Source organism: Pelodiscus sinensis, chromosome 18, assembly GCF_049634645.1.
Source record: "Pelodiscus sinensis isolate JC-2024 chromosome 18, ASM4963464v1, whole genome shotgun sequence".
NCBI lineage: Eukaryota > Metazoa > Chordata > Testudines > Trionychidae > Pelodiscus > Pelodiscus sinensis.
The window spans coordinates 5,020,341-5,038,173 of NC_134728.1; the positions used below are offsets into that span (position 1 = coordinate 5,020,341).

General features: G+C 50.8%; 1 protein-coding gene across 1 annotated transcript in view; it reads left to right on the forward strand.

The window, feature by feature from the left end:
- The first annotated feature begins 247 nt into the window (after positions 1 to 247).
- OPRL1 (opioid related nociceptin receptor 1) overlaps positions 248 to 17,833 on the forward strand; it is a 35,908-nt gene continuing 18,322 nt past the window's right edge. Inside the window, exons 1-2 of the mRNA XM_075901017.1 lie at positions 248 to 605; positions 1,116 to 1,368. Coding sequence (XP_075757132.1) covers positions 1,145 to 1,368 — 224 coding nt within the window. The 5' untranslated portion in view covers positions 248 to 605; positions 1,116 to 1,144. The remainder of the gene's footprint in view (positions 606 to 1,115; positions 1,369 to 17,833) is intronic.

Here is a 17,833-nt window from a genome sequence, read left to right on the forward strand (position 1 = left end):
GGTCAGAGCCCCCGGTGCGGCTCCGTCTGGCCCGGAGCGCCGCGCTGATCCGTGGCTGGCTGGCGGAACGATGCCCCGACTCTGCGCCCAGGGAGGGGGAGGCGGGCGGCGGGCGCGCCTGGCCCCCGGGAGCCCTGCCTCCCCCAAGCTGGCTGCGCTCCGCAGCGGGCGGAGAGGTGATGTCAGCGGCGGGCTCGCAGGCTGGGCTGGCCAGTTCTGCACGGGAGTGAAGGGGGAGGGGAACCCCCCCCCCCCCCAGGTGTGTTACACACGGGGAGAGACAGCCCAGCCCGCTTCTGCCAGCCAGTCGCTCTGCGCCGGGAGAGCTGAACGCAGCCCAGCCCAGCCGCCGCGCTGCCCGGCTCCCCCCTCCTCAGGCGCGCGTGGCTGGGGGGTGAGCTCCCCTCTCCCCCCCCCCAGTAGAAACCCCCCGCTTCAAACAGGATTCGCTCCTGCAGCCGCAGCCTCTGGCTGGCTCGCGGTCGCTTTGTTCCCCCGCCGGCTGGAGCGCAGGGCGCAGGGCGCAGGGCGCAGAGCATCGCGGACGCCCGCGCAGGGAAGAGCCGGTCCCCTGGCAGGCGGCAGGGGAGAGTCCACGCGTGGAGGTGAGGCGCCTGCCCGCGCGTTTGCTCCCCCTGCGCCAGGAGCCCGGCGGTATCGCGTCTGCATGCAGGGGCAGCGCGGGGCTCGGGCAGCCATCGGCGGGGCCGCTGGGAACCGGCACTGCAGACAGCGGAGAAGCGGTTTGCGGCAGGCCGCCTCCCCTGCCCGGCTGGAGGGTCTGCGTCCCACCAGGTCGGCAGCAGCAAAGCCGGGAGGGATGCTGTGGGGGGTGCGTGTTGTGACTGTGTGTGTGTGTGTGGTGTGTGCGCCTGCAGAGGAACGGATGCTGCCCATAGCTGGAGCCCCGCAGCATCCCCACATGAGCGCAACGCATGGATGTGCCCGGATCATGCATGTGCTGACTCTGCCTGTGCTCAGAGGCAGGGGCGTGGGGCGTGCCTACCCATCTGCCTTGTCCTCTGGCTTTGCCCCAGCTGCGGGACTGTGGCTGGGCTAGCCACCCCCTGCCTGTTCTTCACCCCCTTCCCATTGCTCCTGTTTTGGTGACCCAGGTCTTTGCCCCGGGCGGGCCGGCTTCAGGATGGATTCTCTCTTCCCCGCCCATATTCTGGAAGACCCTGACCTGAGGAAACTGCTGAACGACTCCTCCATGTTCAACCTGAGCTTCCCCAGGAATTGGTTTAACAACGGCACCGGGGACAGCTTCCTGCCGCTGGGCATCAAGATCACCATTGTGGTGGTCTACTCCATCGTGTGCATCGTAGGCCTGGTGGGCAACTGCTCGGTCATGTATGTGATCATCAGGTAGGCAACCTTCACCTCCAACCCCTGCCCCCTGCTCTTCTTCCCAAGGGGGGGGGGGCTGTCCAGGGGGTGGGGTGACCTTAGACGGAAGCGAACAGAGTGGGAGAGCCCCTGTTTGAAACTCGTGCGCCCTTCCAAGTAATTTCCTTTGCTCCTTAGCGAGGGAATTTTTCCTCCCTGTGCTGGCTCTAGGACGAGGAAGGTTTTCAGCCACTGCTCATATCAGACAACCCTCTGGTGCCTCCTAAAGGAAGCAGCGGCAACCCAGAGAACAGAACCGAAGGGGAACATGCATTTCCAAAGCCAGACTCTGCAAATTGTGTCAGGTGCTGCACTGTCCGTCAGCAGCAGGGGGCTAACTCGCTGGCAGCTTGGGAAGGTCCCAGGGGTCCATGCCCCCATTTCACACTGCAGCGACTGAGCCACGTTAGGGTTTGCGCTGATACTGGAGAGGGAGTCTAATTCCTTATGCAAAAGGAGGATGTCTTACTGGATGACCTCCTCGCTCAGCTGGGTACAAATCTTAAAAGTTCTCCACCAGGGTCTCTGGTTGGAAAACTGCTGCATAGATCGAATGCAGCACAATGTTCCAGAGCTGAGGGCGGCATCTCCAGCTGCAGAGGAATGTCTGGCTCTAGCTAAATGGGGTGGATTATTATCTGCTGCAGAAAGATGTTTATGCAGGAGAGTAAAGCAATGAGCGGATCTCCCCTTCCCAAGGTCCATCTCCCAGCATTTAGTGACGTGTTTCTCGGCTTTAATATTAAGGTGCTGGTGGGTTTGAATGATTCTGTATGATGAAAAATTCCAAGGAGTCAAAACTCTCATTTTCTTCCATGAGTTCGACAACCTCTATCCATGAATCCTCTTGGTGTCTAGAGCCAACGTGTCCCGTTTGACATAGGGCCCCTATTTTATTTATGGCTGGCTTATGACCCCTTTCTATTGGGAATTGGGCAACTTGGGTGAGTAATGGCCTGCAATGTGACTGGCCTTGAGTTTGGAGTGCTACATCCTGGTGCTATTTTATCCTGGTCTGAGCCCATCAAAGTGGAAAAGCCCCGGGGAAGTAAACAAAAGAGTTGCATGATTTGATTTTCTTTACTCTCGACCCAATGCTGCATCTTGTTCATGCTGAGAAGCCCTGAGCCCTGGAAGTGACCCTAGTGGGACTCCTGGGAGTAAGTCCTGCTCAGGAGGAGGAAGGGCTGCAGAATCTGGCCCCCAATATCCCAGCCGCTCAGCTGGGTCTGCAACTTGGAGACAAGGGCAAAGACTTGCTGGTTTGAGCAGGCAGCTTCACAGGGCGGAGACGTTTGTGGCTGAAAGGAGGAGACTGTGGCAGGACCCCCTGGGTAGGGAGGGGCTGAGCCCAGAGAATGTGGAGATATGGAGACATGATGCGGTAGCTGCACCATGTTTTCCTTGGTCTATTTCAAGAAAATCTGTGCTCAGTGCACTCTCGCCTTGCGGATCCATTTCTGTGGTTATTAGCACTGTTATTCTGTTTAGCACCAGAGCCGGGCATGAGCCTTGTAGAGACCTGATCGGGACAGGCCTTCTGCATCCCTCCCCACTCTTCTGGTGCAAGCCCCAGGATCGAGAAACCTCTGCATTTGCAGGAGGAGCTGTGCCTCTCCTGGACCCAACCCACTCCCGGGGCGCAGGGAGGAGCTAGGAGCTGTGGATCCCTTTCCACCCTGGCTCACAGAGCTGTCCGGTGCAGAGAGGGGCACAGACTGGTGCATTTCAAAGCTATCTGTGCACTGAGAGAGACTGTGTCATTTGTCTGGGCATCTCATCCAGTGCACACTGGTGGCTTCCTTGCACGATCTATCTGCAAGGGAAGAGACACTTCCACTGAGACATTAGGCACTGTGCATAACCGGGCGGAGGGTGCCGGGGAGGCATTGGTGGGTGGTAAAAATGGGAATGGGGCAAAGTGCTGGGAGCAGTTTGAAAGTTAGAATGAGGGGAACCCTGTAACTCCAGGACTGTAATTTCAAAATGGGGTGCATGGCTGTTCTTTCCCACACAGCACACTCTGCCTTTTCTCCTCCCCCAGCCTCCCTTGCAGGCTGCCAGGGGCCTTTTCTTTTCCTCCAGCCTCCCTTGCTGGCCTCCAGTGGCCTTTTCTCCTCCCTTAGCCTCCCTTGCTGGCTGCCAGAGGCCTCTTCTCTTGTTCCAGCTCCCTCCTCTGCACCAGCCACTAGGGGTGTTTTACAAAGAGGAGGGAGAAAAATTGCTCCCCTTGGCCTCTGAGGATAGGACACAAAGCAATGGGCTTAAATTGCAGCAAGGGAGGTTTAGGTTGGACCTTAGGAAAAACTTCCTAATGGTCAGGATGGTTAAACACTGGAATAAATTGCCCTGGGAGGTTGTGGAATCTCCATCAGTGGAGATATTTAAGAGCAGATTGGATAGACATCGATCAGGGAATGATGTAGATCAGTGGTCCCCAACCTTTTGAGGTTGTCGGGCACCAGGGGGCGTGGCCGTTTGCCCGCCGCGCGTCCGGGGGCGGGGCCCCCTCCAAGGGCCGCGCGCCCGGGGCCGGCGCTCCCCCCCTCCCACCGAGTGCTGTGCGCCCGGGGCCGGCGCTCCCCCCGCCAAGCGCCGCGTGCCCGGGGCCGGCGCTCCCCCCCGCCGCGTGCCCGGGGCCGGCGCCCCCCCCACCGCGTGCCGCGCGCCCGGCGTTCCCCCCGCCAATCGTGCTCCCCCCGCAAGCGCCCGTGCGCCATGTGCCCGGGGCCAGGCCAGCCCCGAGCACCTGGCGGGAGCATTGAAATGCCCCCGCGGGTGCCATGGCGCCCGCGGGCACCGTGTTGGGGACCACGGACGTAGATGGTGCTTGGTCCTGCCGTGAGGGCAGGGGACTGGACTTGATGACCTCTTGAGCTCCCTTCCAGTTCTAGGATTCTCTCCCCATAGACCCCCGCTTTCTCCACTGGCCATCAGGGGCTGGGGTTGCAGCCGCCCCAAGGGGTATGGCTCAGAGGTGGGGCAGGTCTGGGCCATTGGATGTATCCTCATGTGCTTGGCGCTGCAGCCAATATTCCAGTCTAAGAGCAGGCACTGAAGGTGCCGGCAGGTTGTGAGGAGTGGATTCTGTCCCCAGGGGCCCGTGGAGTTCGCCGCACACAGTCATTCTGTTGGTGACATTTGATCTTGGTAACATTCAGAAGGAGAAGTGTCTATAGAACCTCCTGGTGTTCACATGGCGATAGGTATTTCGCACCACTCCAGCCTCGGGCCTAAGGCCTGGCACAAGGGAAGGAGGTGGTTTGAGACTTGTGTACCACTCTGGGACTCTGACGTTGGACAGCCGGCCATGTTTCGCCTGCACAGCAGAGTCCGGGGCTGGAGAACAGTCCCATGTGGGTTCTGTCTCTGCCATACTTTGCCCAACTCTGCAAAGCACTTAGTTCCTTGGCCAAGCCAAGTGCTGTATTGAAATGGCTGCCCAGGTGGCTTATTTGTGATTTGGTTTTTTTTTTTAGGCCCCTGAAAGATGTATTCCTTACCTGCAGAAATGGCACCTTGTCTCCTCCCCGCTTTAAGAACTGCCTGGGAAGTTCGAACCCGTCTCTCCCTCAGAAATATGCATTGGAATGTTTTATGACTCCAGATATTTCTGCTGCACCAGGAGATGGGCCAGAACCCCAGCCCTGGCTCTGATCTCTAGGGAGCCAGGAAAGAGGTTTCAAAATCCCCAGTCAAAGAGCCCCGGGTTTGACAAATGTCAGCCCCAAACCCCAGATCTTAACACCTCCTCTTTTTCAGGTTCAGCATTCAGACCCAGAATTTTGGTCCAGCTTTCATGAAATCCTATGGGGTCCATCAGGGAAATCTGAAGTCGAGGCTGGGGTGGGGAGGGTCTGTGTGCGGGGTGGGGTGAACTCAGGAGGAGTGAAATGGGTAAGCTGGCCGGCGAAGGTTGACACAAGTCACATGCCCCCAAGGAAGTGCAAATGGGAAGCTTTTATACATAAATGCCTCCAGCCCAGGCTACCACCTTGGAGTGTGCGAATGCTGGAGGAAAAATGTCCATAAAAGCAATTTTATCTGCAAAAAGCGGGGTTTTGGGTTAAATAAAAAAATTCACAACAAACATTTTCTTTCTTTCTTTCTTTCTTTCTTTCTTTCTTTCTTTCTTTCTTTCTTTCTTTCTTTCTTTCTTTCTTTCTTTCTTTCTTTCTTTCTTTCTTTCTTTCTTTCTTTCGCTATGTCTAGACTGCAGGCTTCTTTCGAAAGAGGCTCTTTCGAAAGCATCTTTCGAAAGAGCCTCTTTCAAAAGATCGCGTCTAGACTGCAGGCGGATCTTTCGAAAGAGAAATCCGCTTTTTCGAAAGAGAGCACCCAGCGAGTCTGGATATACTCTCTTTCGAAGACGGCCTCTTTACATTGAAGAACGCCTTCTTTTGAAAGAGGAACTTTCGAAAGAAGGCGTTCTTCCTCGTGAAACGAGGTTTACCGCCATCGAAAGAAAAGCCGCGTTCTTTCGAAATAATTTCGAAAGAACGCGGCTTGAGTCTGGACGCAGGGGAAGTTTTTTCAGGAAAAGGCTACTTTTCCCGAAAAAACCCCTGAGTCTGGACACGGCCTTTCTTTCTTTCTTTCTTTCTTTCTTTCTTTCTTTCTTTCTTTCTTTCTTTCTTTCTTTCTTTCTTTCTTTCTTTCTTTCTTTCTTTCTTTCTTTCTTTCTTTCTTTCTTTCTTTCAGTACAAAAATGACAAAAAACACTTTAGATTTTGGACCAAAAAACTTCAGATTTTGGCAGCTGAAAATTGAAAATATTTTGGCCTCTAAATTTTTGTAAAACAAACAGCTGAAATCTTCAGCAGAATCCTTCCAAGCCCTACCATTTTGTCTCACCAGCTTTGGTTTGTACCACAGAAATGGCCTATTCCAGGACAGCTTCACTCAGTTGCTTCCATTTCCTAATGGGCTTTTTATTTCTTGTTGGCTTTATGATGCCTGCCTTTTCTAAAAAATAAGGTTTTTCTATAAGACTGATTAAAAATAAACATAGAAACACCCTGCCCCCCCCCCCCAAATATTGTGAGTTGTGGCTAATCTGTAGAGTTCCTAGCACAATGGATCCCTGCTCCACGATTGGGGTTTGTAGCTGTTGCAGTGACGGAAATCATAAATAGGACTGTTTGGGTACGTCTAGACTACAGGGTTTTGTCGATGGAAGTTTTGTCGACAGATACTGTCGACAAAACTTCTGTCGACATAGAGCGTCTAGACACATTCAGTTCTGTCGACAAAGCAAGCTGCTTTGTCGACAAAACCCTGTAGTCTAGACGCAACCCTAAAGGCAATAACACCTTCTGTCAACAGAACTGTCGACAGAAGACGTTATGCCTCGTAAAATGAGGTTTACCAGCGTCGACAAAACTGCTGAGTTCTCTCGACGTTATGTCGACAGAACTCAGCGGTAGTGTAGACGCAGGTATCGTTTTGTCGACAAAAGTCCACTTTTGTCGACAAAACTCAGTAGTCTAGACACACCCTCAGAGTATCAAAAATTTCCAGGGGAAGATCTCATGCCAAAGGGTGTTAGGCAGAAGGATCCTTTTGCATCATATCTCTCTGCTTGCTCAGCTGATTAGGCAAAGAAGGGCACCCAATTTAATGCCAGGGATGAGCTCGGCTTGGCATCTACAGACCCTGGAAGTTGGCCACTTTGCCTATGCAGAGTTACTGTGAGAAATTAGCTTATGTCAGAAGCAAGGATGCCTCTGATTTAGCTGCCTTGGAAAGCAGAGGTTTGGCTTTGGACCATTTCCTAAGACAGGTGGTGGCTGCGACGACCCAGGAAAAGTGAAGCACCTTGGGATGGAAAAGAATGTCAATGCTTATTAGCTGCAGGGCTCATCTCTTGTCTTTCAGTGATCACATTCAAGCCACATTTTATGATATTATTTTGCTTGCATTCCCCCCTTGCTTCTTCTGGTGCTAGAAGCATCTCTCCTTTATCTTGTAACACACCCCAGTGTTTCCTGGCGTGAATCTTGTGCATGACGTACACAGGGAAGGGGAGTGAAGCTGCGCGGGGGCAGCAGAATCACCCGTCAATGTCTAAACAAAATCAAGACGAACCGGCCACTCTGCCACAAGAAACCGATAGATCAGTGAGGGGCAGCCGAGGCTGTGTGCAATCAGCCTGCACCTAACTTCATGGACCCGCGTGTCATTTTAGAAATGCCGGTAAGAAACAAACGAAGCGGACAGAAACCCATGGACTCTGTTAATTCTGCATGAGGACAATGGTAAAGAAAGTGAATCACAGGCCACACATAGAACCCCGATGTGCCACTTGCAGCCCGAGGTCTACAGGTCGCCCACCTCTGTCCTAGATGGTGATAGCCTAGTTAGCAAAAGATCATGCCTGAAAAGGCAAAACCTTGAATGTTGGTCTCTGTTCGTTGATGTCCCTCAGATCGGGCCATGGGAAAGAGCAGATAAAAAGTCAAATGTGTGGTCTAAGCCATAAGAGAACCTGTTTGCACATGGGCACGCTTTTCTTGTTATCGTTGATCCAATAACTATTCCTGGGGAGAAACATACCAGGAAAGTAATAGAAACTGCCACTCACCTTTTGTTCCCCGACTGTGCTGTGCTCTTATTTTCCACTGCCCAGAGAGGAGTCTGCCTACACTTAGCTCTTTTGCCATTCTTGGGCAGTATTCCCTCAAGTTTTTTTTTTCTATCCATGTGAGGAATAAATTTTGTTTTGTGCACTGAGTCATGTGTGTATGTGCACCACTGGTAGAAACACATGCTGCCGGCTGTGGGCACCCTGCTAATCAGCTGAGCAGCATTTGAATCTCTCATGGGTGGCTGCCCAAACACACAGCTTTCATGGAGCCCTGCTGATATGTGTTATCCCAAATCTGGGGAATAACTCTGCTATGCAGCCGCTGTCAAACCATTGACTGCTTGAAAAGTGAGCACCTTATCTTGAGCATGGGAAGAGAGAAGGCAGATGACAGAAGGGGCATTTGTACAAGCTCAATGACTCAGACTGTGTCAAACACCGATGCCTGTTTTTGGTGCAGTGCTTGGCCCTTAATGTAGCACTTTTCACCCCTGGACAAGAGAGAGGCTAAATAACATTAGCTACATATAAACTGAGGCACTGACAGATGAAGTGACTTGACCAAGGTCACACAGGAAGTCTGTGGCAGAGCTGAGACTAGAACTCAGGTGTGCTGCTTCTCAATTTGATAATTGTCCTACTGGGTCTAAGGGACCATTCTTAATGATGCACAGTAGATTATGTAGTACCGGAAGAATATTCCAGGGGGTTAGCCACAAAACCCCGGCTGCTCCACATCTCCCATAAAAGGGACCCAGATCTTCTGTACCATGGACCAGAGAATGCTCCTGGCCCATTTTTCGTGAAACACAGTGATGCTAATGTTCACACTGTAGCAAGGTTGAGGCTTCAAGCAGGTTTGTGGTGCCTCTCTTTAGGGGGGCGAGGATGAATGGCCCGGGATACAGAGGAGAATAAATTTCAAAAATCACCCAGAGCCATTTAAAAAACAATCCCAGTGCTTCCTCTGAGTTTAACATCCATTGTAAGGCCCAGCCTACATCTCTATTCCGGGTGAGGTGACTGACAAGGTGAAGTGATTAATTTGCTGGTACTGTAATCAGGTGAGTGTCAAAGCCACTTCTACCGCTGAGCAGCACTAATTGGAGCGGGCTGGAAAGGGCTCTCCACAGGAGTTCCATTTCCTTGACAGCAAAGGGCTGTTGGTTTAATTTGGCCACTGCCCGCTGCGTCATATTCCTGGCCATTGTTTGAGTTTCCTGCAAAGTCTGATAATTGCTCCCTCTCCGTCCCTCCGTCTCTTTGGGGCCCTCAAAGTGTTTCTGATGCACGTGTTCCCTCTGCAGGGTTCGATGCATTTGAAGTAGGTAGTTGGGCAGCATAGGGAAAGGGTTACGGGGGAAGGGAAAAGACTCCTCTAGTGAGGGCCTGAATTCTATATTTCCCAGCAATTTGATTAAAAATCTGTTCCCCAAGAGGCCTCGGACGCAAGCAGATTCAGGGTCCAAGGAGCTCCTATTGCCTGTCACACCACAACGTCCAGCGGCGTGTGGATAGCCCGCTGGTGGCTGTTATGAGGCTCACTACAAGCTGTAACAGTTTTAGCTCTGGAGGTCCCCAGCTCATATTTTGGCCATCACACGTGCCTCCTGAGCCATGGGGTTTTAGGCACAAGTTCCTATGCAATTTTTTACTCCCACAATTTCAGCATTATTCACATGAGTCAATACATGTAGCCAGGAATGTGACTTTCCTTCCAGAGCTCTTTTCTTTCCATGCAGTTCCTGTTGCTAGTTTTTTAGCATTGTGTTTCACAGAGACTTACTCCAGCGATGGGCAACCGTGGTTAGTGAGTGGGCCGCATGTGTGGCCCTCCTTTTTCTCAGTGGGCCGCAAAGTCGTCATAACCAGGGCTCGACAAATAATGCAATCTACTTGCCCGTGCCGAGTAGATTGCAACCCGGAAGAGCCAGGTTCGGGCGATCTGTGCATGCACAGAACTATCTGTGCATGTGCAGATCGCCAGACAGTGCGGCTGGCGAGCAGGGTTCGCCGCGGTTCGGCGAGCCCTGGTCATAACTAAGACGGTCTCCCAGGACAAGGCAGTGTTGCCCACTGCACTGGCGTACCTAGAATGTGCAGGGTGGGTCGATGGAACTGGAGCAGAGCTGGGATTGGGTGCAGAGGGAACACCTGGCTCTCCCAGCCAGGCTACGTCTAGACTGCAAAGTTTTTGTGCAAAAACTCATGGAGCGTCCATACCTCAAGTATTTGCTCAAGTAAATTGACAGAATGGAGGGGCTTTTGCGCAAGAGTTCTTCCTCTTTCTACGAGGAATAACTCCTTTTTGCGCACGAGCTCTTGTGCAAAAAGGGGTGTGTGGATGGGGAACGTCCACTTTTTGCGCAAAAAACTCCTATCGAAAAAAGCACAGGTGCCCTGGTGGCCATTCTGTGAATACCTATCAGTGCTCTCTTGCGAGAGAGCGTCCATGCAGTCTGGACGCTCTCTTCCACAAAAGCGCATCACTTTTTCGATGCGCTTTTGCGGTCTGGACACTCTCTTGCGCAAGACGTTTTTGTGGAAGATGTCTTACGCAGAAAGCTTTTTGCACAAGAAGCCTGTAGTCTAGACATAGCCTCAGTGTGGTGGACAATCGGTCCCCAACTCACGGCACATGCTCTTGCTTTGTGTGTGTGTCACTTTATTAATATCAGTACAAAAAAAAACCTGCACGGAAACTAGAGGAATCTGGCAACTCTGAAATTTGGCAACAATACACAAAATGTTTTGTGGGCCACCTATAGAACCCCGATAGGCCACGTGTGGCCCTCAGGCCGCAGCTCGCCTTCCACTGACTCACCCTCCGAGTAAAAACATTTGATCAAACTCTCTGAATTCTTCCACCAGTTTACAGTCAGGTTTTCTCTTCCCCAGCCCTCGAGTCTGGTAATTGGTCTCTTATGTGCTTTCTTCTACGGTAAAGTGGACTCTCTTGCAGCCCAGTCAACTTAATAGTGCATTCATGGCCTTTCAATTCTCTATACTTATTAAGGTTGTCTCAAGGAGAGTTTTTAAAAAGCACTTAGGACCCTAAAACCCACATAGGCGTTTACTTGTAGCTACGCTTTGGGATACTGAAACACCTTTAAAAATCTGTCTTGCAGTCCCTGGCTCAGTCATCAGAGACACCCATTGTGGGAAACGACATTTCAGTGACGTGACATCTGATGAAAAGGCTCCCTAATGGGAATGGTTTAACCAGCTGCATTTTTTAGAGATGGAACAGGCGCTGGAGCAGAATGGAACATAAATCCAGTGGACAGGAATGAACCCTTTGGCTACGTCTACACTGGCATGATTTTCCAGAAATGCTTTTAACGGAAAAGTTTCCGTTAAAAGCATTTTCGGAAAAGCGCGTCTAGATGGGCAGGACGCTTTTCTGCAAAAGCACTTTTTGCGGAAAAGCGTCTGTGCCAATCTAGACGCGCTTTTCTGCGAAAAAGCCCCAATTGCCATTTTTGCGATCGGGGCTTTTTTGCGGAAAACAAATCTCTGCTGTCTACACTGGCCCTTTTGAGCAAAAGTATTTTGGAAAAAGACTTTTGCCCGAATGGGAGCAGCATAGTATTTCCGCAAAAGCACTGACAATCTTACATGAGATCGTCAGTGCTTTTCCGGAAATTCAAGCGGCCAGTGTAGACAGCTGGCAAGTTTTTCTGCAAAAGCAGATGATTTTGCGGAAAAACTTGCCAGTCTAGACATAGCCTTTGAGACCATGTGGACAGTCACATGATCTCCATGGCGTTTGCCTGCCTTTTTCCTTAACAAGAGACAATTGGTGTAGAATGGATAGAAATGAAATTAATATTGAGTGATCTGTGCTCTGTGGAGTAATCAAAAGTTATTACACTATAAAGAGTGCAGAAGAACCAGAAATACAAATGATACAGCTGGATGGAATGTGACATTTTTCGGTTATCGAAGGATCAAAGGGAACCTGATTTCTCCAAGATCAAGCCAGAATCATGCCCGCTTGCAACACACAGTTTGCATGTGCATAGACCTCTGCGGCTAATGTGTACCCCTCCAGTGGCAGGTCCACGGTGAATATAATAGCCCAGCACTGCTGTCAGTTGAAAGATTCAGTCTTTAACTCAAGCGGTAGAGCCCTGTGCTTTTGCAATGGAAGGGTTCTGTGCAGGGGTGGGGAACCCAGCTTGCGTGGATCCAGCCCCTGAAGCTTGGGGCTTCCCTCAACAAAGAGCCCCAGCAACTTTGCAATCGCTCTACGCTCGCTTGTGATGCATTTGGACTCACCACCCATCTAAAGAACACAACGCTGATGGTGCTAGAAGATTGGCAAAGTAATGCTGGGTGGGATCAACTCTACTGGAGACCTTCTCTCTCGATGAGGAGCTAAATTCTTGTATTGGGAAAGCAGCCACTTCGTTGGGTCAACTGACCAAACGCGCAGGAGAGAACAGGAAACTAACACTGAACGTGAAGCAATGGGTCTGCTGGGGGTCTGAACATGCCTCTTCAGAGTGGTGAGACCCGCCTGCCTCAAGGAGATGAAACACCTTCCACACTGACTGTCTTTGCTGTATGCTAAACATAGACCACACTTCCTGACGATGGCATACCTGAGAGACAAATATCGCGGAGGCTGATCCCTGGGGTCCCATGGGTATCACTACACTGTGGGAGTTTTTTCTGAAGATGGTATGTAAATTGCGCTCTCATTTGCATATCTTCTTCCGATTTTTTTTCTGGAAGAGGATTTTCCGATATATGGCCCATCTACACGGGGCCAAATGTTGGAAAAAAGCCCTCTTTCGGAAGCCCCCTTATTCCTTGTAAAACAGGTGTACAGGGGGCTTCTGAAAGGTTTTTTTTATGACATTTGGGCCTGTGTAGACAGGCCAAATATCGGAAAATCCTCTTCCGGGAAAAAAAATTGGAAGAAGATATGCAAATACGAGTGCAATTTGCATACCTTCTTTGGAACCCCCCCCCCCCCACACACACACACAGTGTAGCTATATCCTCAGAGACATCTGAGTTGGCTTGGTCATTTGCGACCGATGGACAATGGGTGCATTCGAACGCATCTCCTGTATTGTGGCTGCTCCAAGGCCACTGGGCCAACCGTGGCCCAGGTTCATGAGAACGGTCCTACAAGGTCAGGCCAAAGATCCATTTAGCCCAGTATCTTATCTGCTGACAGTGGCCAATACTAGTTGCCCCAGAGGGAGGGAATACAACAGGGAATCATCACGTGATCCCTCTCCTGTCATCCATTTCCAGACAAAGGCTAGGGACACCATTCCTACCCATCCTGGCTAATACTCATCGATGAACCTAACCTCTGTGAATCTGTCTAGCTCTTTTTTGAAGCTTATTAAAGTCCTGGTCTTCACAACATCCTCTGGCAAGGAGTTCCACGGGTTGACTGTGCGCTGCATGAAGAAAAACTTCCTTTTGTTTGTTTTAAACCTGCTGCCTATTAATTTCATTGGGTGTCCCCTAGTTCTTATGTTGGGGGAATAAGTAACTAACTTTCCCTTATTCACTTTTTCCATGCCAGTCATGATATTTATAGACCTCTATCCTATTCCCCCTTAGTCTCCTCTTTTCTAAGCTGAAAACTCCAAGTCTTTTTAATCTCTCTTCCTATGGGACCCATTCCAAACCCCTTATCATTTCTGTTGTCCTTTTCGGAACCTTTTCCAATGACACGACCATTTGCAAGAAAGGAATTGTTGAACATTTTCAATACAGCCATGACAAGCTGGAAAGATGGAGCTAGCAACAGACTATAGTGGAGGGCTGCACTGCACCAAATTGGCTGAGAGAGAGGAAAGCAAAGAGAGCGAACACCATTGGTGCGCTGGCTTTCTCCGCTTGCCCTATCCTTTGTGCCTGCATTATCTAGTGCTTGGGAATTAAATGTTTTACCCACTTGGGGCTGCATTTACTTCCTGAATTGTCTTCTGAGAGAGAGAGCTGCCATACAGTAATAACTGGTGGGTAGCGGGGATGAAACCAACTAGCGGGGTAATGTAGGCATACCACACTTGCAAATGAAGCCCGGGATTTGAATTTCCCAGGCTTCATTTGCATAAGCCGGGCGCCGCCATTTTTAAATCCCAGCTGGTTCGAACCCCGTGCCGCGCGGCTACACGCGGCACGAACTAGGTAGTTCGGACTAGGCTTGAATGAGGAGTAACGGTAGTTCGAACTAGGAAGCCTAGTCCGAACTACCTAGTTCGTGCCGCGTGTAGCCGCGCGGCACGGGGTTTGAACCAGCCGGGATTTAAAAATGGCGGCGCCCGGCTTATGCAAATGAAGCCCGGGAAATTCAAATCCCGGGCTTCATTTGCAAGTGCGGTATGCCTACATTACCCTCCTAGTTCGAACTAGGAGGGTAGTGTAGACATACCCTTAGAGAGGGTGCATGGCTGAGATAATCATAATGCTGATGGTGCATGTAGAGCCCTGCAAATCTGCAGATATCTGCATTGCAGCGAGTGGCATCTGCACCTTCAGATACAGATGCAGATATCCATGCCTCATTTTCGTGGCTGTGGATACACATTTTGAATCTAGACCCCTGCAATTTTGCAAGGATCTGCTTTATACCCATGAGTATCCGAGGAGGCTCTGCCTGGCTCCTTTCACCCACTACCATGCTCATGCCGAAGCTTTAATTTTCCACCGGGTAGGAAATTAAGATCAGGCATCAGGCTCATGGGTGGGGCTTGCCTCTCTCCCAATCTCAGCTCTCCGAAGAAGAAGCCAAGTGCCTCGGCCCCCTGCAGCAAGCAAGCCCGGAGCAATGTTAGACCCAAGCATGCACCCTGGCTGGAACCAGGGACGTGAGCTTGCACAGGGCCAAGCCGCGAGGGAAGATGGAAATGTTCCTTCCCCCTCTGGTACTTTGAGATGGCACCATCGCTCACAGAGCTGCAGAGTGGGGCGCAGTAGCAAAACGTTGCCAAACCGTTGACGGCCCAGCTGCTACACCAGACTCCGGGCTCATGGTGTTAGAGAGCAACTCTGTCACTGCACCAGCCGCCAGGCTGCAAAAAGGAGAGTTCTGGACAGATTGTTCGCTGACATCACAGTCACAAACAGAATAGAAATGCCGGGGTGGGGGAAGAGCCAGTCTGGAGCCCTAGGGAGCCGTTAGGCTCCAGAGCCAAATGGTAAAACTGATTCTCTTGATTAAGTTATACCTAATCTCATCTCACTGAGATGCAGACCGAGCCATCCATCTGCATACAGCTTGTGCGCATTCCTTCCCCCGCTAGACCTCTGCAGCCATTACGGAGACCTCAGTCTGCGACAGGAGAGACAGCATAGCACTGCAGCTCACCTCTGGAATGACCAGGGATGTGGAACAGACAATAAAAGGCCGCTGCTCTTTCCCATCCGTCAGGCTGTGTGGTCCAGCGATCTAAAGCAGAGCTGCGTTGCACTCAGCACTCCATTGAAATTACCCAAGGGACTGGCTCGGTCTTTTCGATCAGCTGCTGCAAATCTTATCGCATGCCTAGTGCCTGTGAGGATACAAATTGGTATCTGCATCTGCCTTTGCAAAAACGATCGGCGGCTGGCTGCCCCCAATACTCACGGATATAAAGCGCATTCCTGCAAAGCTGCGGGGTTCTACAGGTGGAACCTTTCTAATCCAGCATCCTCGAGGCCTGACTGGAGCCGAACCAGAGGATTTGCTAAGTCCCGGGAGGTCAATATTATCTAGCACAGGGGTGGGCAAAATTTTTTGAAGTGACCCCCGGCCACCCCAGAAGGGGCGGGGCCAAGATGCTTCTGGGCTTCCCCATCCCCGGACTATGATTGGTTTGGGGGTGGGGGAGCCCCTTTGCCCCCCCTTCCCACTAGGCACCCATGCCCCTAGCAGGGTGGGAGAAGGCTTTGCACACTCCCCCGCCCCCAGGCCCTAATTGCCCACCCCTGGTCTAGCAGCATGACCAGCACTTCTTACTGGGCTCTTATAAGGCATTTAGGGGTCAATTAGAGCTAAATAACAGCACAGAACACTGGGAGCCAGGACTGGTGGCTACAAACAAACTTTATGGGACCACAGGAACCTTGGCCACACCCACAATAAGTGGCCACCCAGCTAACTAAAATCATGCCGGAGTACGGATGTCGCAGGACCAGAGGTTCAACCTATAGGTTCCAATTTTATATCCACATCCTCATCCTTATCTGCAAAAATGCGGCATGGATATCTGCATCCATGTCTGTGGATTTGCAGGGCTCTACACATGCCACCAGCATTGTGATTATTCCAGCCATCCACCATCAGTAATAGAGGTACCATCCCTGCTACTCACTGGTTGTTACTATATGGCAGCTGTCTGTCTCAGAAGATAGTGGTTTAAGCGCCAGAGCAGTTCAGGTACTACAGTGTTTTAGCGCATATAACCCGCGGGTTATATAAAGTTTTACAAACCCCGCAACCCCCCCTCCCCGCGGGGTATACATGTCTGCGGGGTATACAAGTTTATTTTTACTTGCCTGGGCATGAATGCGGCTCCCCTCCTGCAGGCCGGCCAGCTCGCCTGCGCTCTCTGTTCCCCCCTCTCCTGGAGGAGGGTGGGTTGCGCCTGGCTGCTCAGAGCCTCGGCGCGAGTGCGGCTCCCCTCCTGCAGACCGGCCAGCAATTAAAAGGTACCTTAAAGTAACGTATATAACCCGTGGGCTATACATGTGCGTGGGTTATCTTAGACTTTTTTTACACATTTAGGAAAAAACGCGGGTTATGCATGGGTGCAGGTTATACACAAGTGCGGGTTATATACGCTAATTTATGGCAAATATCACGCTACAGCCAATAAAGGCAAAAAAGAGGCTGAAAAATAAGGCAAAGAGGGAGAATAAAGGCAAGAAGAGGCTGAAAAGGGACAGAAAACAGCAAAAAATAGTGGACAAAGAGACCAAGCAAGGAGCTGAGAGAAGCAGAAATTGAAGGGAAAAAGGGATAAGTGATATACTGTACCCTGGGCTGACTCAAAATGAGATTGGGCTTCTGAGGGGCTCTGACACAGATCACAGCTTCCTCTCCTTAGTAACTAAGGGTATGTCTAGACTACATGGCTCCGTCGACAGAGCCATGTAGATTAGTTCACTAGACAGAGCAAAATGAAGCAGCAATTTAAATATTCGCCGCTTCATTTACATCAAAATGGCCGCCGCGCTGTGCCGATCAGCTCCAATGATGGAGCCATGTCGTCTAGACATACCCTGAGTGGCCGTGCTCAAGCAAAATTTCAGGAAGAAAAAGATTGGCAAGCTCAGACCCAGCTTCTGATTGAATCTTTTATTCAGGTCCTTGTGTCAGCCTGGGTACTGTAGCATCCCAGCAGCGTATTAACAGATGCGTCGGGACAGTGTCCCTCTCTCGCCTCATGGATGAACTGTCATGGGTGGGTTTTTTTTTAAATCCACTCTTGCATATGCCCACAGTGCTGTGTGTTATCAAAGGAAAGGTTGAAAAACTGCCAATGGACTAAACGGTGAGTGTTTCACGTACTTTGTGTTGGATAAAACCCCCAGAGGACTTCATACTCGTGCAACTAGACTGGCTCTTTCTTAAGACAGTAATTTACTGAGGTGCAATTTTTTTTTTGTTATTAAGGGTTTGAATGCTTAACAATTTTGCCTTTAAATAGAGAGAAGGGCCTAAATTAGGGATCTGACCAAGGTTAACCTCTAGGGGATTTTGGATCGATCTGTCTCAAGTTATGGTCTGGGATCCCTGCTAACTTTAGTAACTATGTTAACTACTATATATCTGAGAGACTTTGTGTGTGTCTTTCTGAATGTGAACCTGTTTGTTCAAGATCTCCTTCTAAACAGGAAGAG